This window comes from Coffea eugenioides, chromosome 2, assembly GCF_003713205.1.
Source record: "Coffea eugenioides isolate CCC68of chromosome 2, Ceug_1.0, whole genome shotgun sequence".
Taxonomy (NCBI): Eukaryota; Viridiplantae; Streptophyta; class Magnoliopsida; order Gentianales; family Rubiaceae; genus Coffea; species Coffea eugenioides.
This window is the reverse complement of record NC_040036.1, coordinates 22599996-22601848: the sequence shown is the minus strand read 5'-3', so window position 1 is coordinate 22601848 and position 1853 is coordinate 22599996. Positions and strand designations below refer to the sequence as shown.

The 1853-nt window shown below is 38.6% G+C and overlaps 1 protein-coding gene across 1 annotated transcript; it reads right to left on the bottom strand.

The window, feature by feature from the left end:
* Nucleotides 1-517: 517 nt before the first annotated feature.
* LOC113762499 (probable membrane-associated kinase regulator 6) lies at nucleotides 518-1853 on the bottom strand. The gene is made up of 2 exons (XM_027305970.1): nucleotides 871-1853; nucleotides 518-759 (listed from the first exon to the last, which is right to left on the bottom strand). The coding sequence occupies exons 1-2, from the start codon at nucleotides 1634-1636 to the stop codon at nucleotides 743-745; spliced, it is 783 nt and encodes a 260-aa protein (XP_027161771.1). The 5' UTR covers nucleotides 1637-1853; the 3' UTR covers nucleotides 518-742.

Below are 1853 nucleotides of genomic sequence, written 5' to 3'. Positions count from 1 at the left end.
CTGGTTGTTAGATATTCTATAGATAGAGTGTTTGCTTAAAGAAATTTTAAACATTTGCGTTTGTCCCCTTCTTCACCCAACTATATATATATATATTTCCTTGAGATGGAATCAGATTTTCTGTTTCTTAAGCTGTATTATAATTATGGACTCCAAATTTAAGTCTGGATCTTTTTAAGAATCCAGCACAACAGAGATAAAGATATCACCACTCCGATCCATAATATAAAACATCATATTGCCGTGCCAATGCCTAGTGGTGGACCTGGTATCAATGTTGTGGAGGAGCTTCGCAAAATGGCACAACAATTTCCAGAAAAGAACAAAAAGTGAAAACGAGAGACCATGTGAGGGCCCCCGAAATCCCTTTCCTCACCATAAAAGTATTGCAATATCATTGTCTGCCAAAACTTCCTCATCTTCCCTAAGCAAAGACAATATTCATATTTCTACCGTCTCCAAGAATCTTCATTATTCTCTCCTCCCAAATATCAATCCCATAAATGGAAAACGAAAATAAGTATGAAAATTTTACTCTTTCTGTGTCAAAGTTAACAAATCAAGATTGTTCACAATGCTTATGAACTTCTAAAAACAAAAATTTGGATGTACAATCTTACAAAAGGAAGAAGAAGAAGGAGAAAAGATGAACATCTTTAAGCATCATGGCGTAACTTTTGGCATGCATATACTTCTAGCACTCCTTGCTCCTTGATCCTTTCCACTTTCTCTCATGTAACAGCTACGTCTCTTGGTTTGCTGGAAACAAGAACCACAAAAGATGACAAATAATTAGATATCATAGGCTTGTTTAGTAGTGTAATTAGTTGGACTTTCATTGCAAGCTAGCTATGTGCAAGGATTACATACCAAATGATCTTTTGCAGTGGAGAATTGCTTCATGAATTGAGCTTTCAATATCAAGCCTAGAGTCGGTATAATGTGATGGACTTCGCGGTGGAGAGGCCTGTGGTGAATTGCTCAAGATTTTAGTTTCTGAGTTCTGCAGTCTCCTACAAGCATCAAGTGTATTGCTTGTTTGCTTCACAGCGGCCCAATTGGCAGCAGAATAAGCAGTTCGTCGATCTGGAGATGCCTGCTGTGAATTGCTCCTACTTTGAACTTCCAAAACTTTCCTGTCTAAATCATCTACCCTAATGCTTTTTCTTGACCATCCAAATCCCTGGCAGAAGGGCTTGAGAAGTGAAAAACATCTCTGCAAGACTTTGTTGGATGATTTCGTCCATTTTCTGCTTGAATAATATTCACCCTGATAAGCTGAAGAAACAGATAAAGTTCTGGAAGAAACTGAAGAGAGAGGCGTAGCAGGAACTGATAATGAGGGCTGCATCTTTGTCCGATTACGATTAGGAAAAATTGGCTTGATGCATCCTTCAGCAAATATTTCATCAGCATCAACAAGAGCAAGAGAAGATCTAGAGCCTGGAGTAACATTAAAATCAAACTCTTGATCATCTTTGAAGATTTTGTTCAGGTGATGAACCATAGGTACTGTTTCGCTGGAAAGATCAACTGATGGCCGGAGAGATTCAAGAAGGCCATCCAAAGAAGGCTTCTGGTTTATCAACCAACTATAAGAAAAACTATCTGTTGCAAGGGGTTGGGAGTTGTCCATGGTTTTAAGGAGACCCTTGAGTCTTATCTGAGGAGGCAATTGGAAAGAATTGCTCAGAAATTAACTAGCAGTGGCTAGAGGCTGAGAGTTTTCCATGGTTTTATAGCAAGTCTCGTCTGAGGCACAAATGAGAAAGAAATGCTTTTATACTCAGCAAAGATGGGAAAGAGTACGCCACCATGCCTGAACATTTTACATTGACTACAACACAATATCA

What these genes read in the sequence shown, in the direction of transcription:
- LOC113762499 (XM_027305970.1), bottom strand. Translation starts at nt 1,636, where the DNA reads ATGGACAACTCCCAACCCCTTGCAACAGATAGTTTTTCTTATAGTTGG.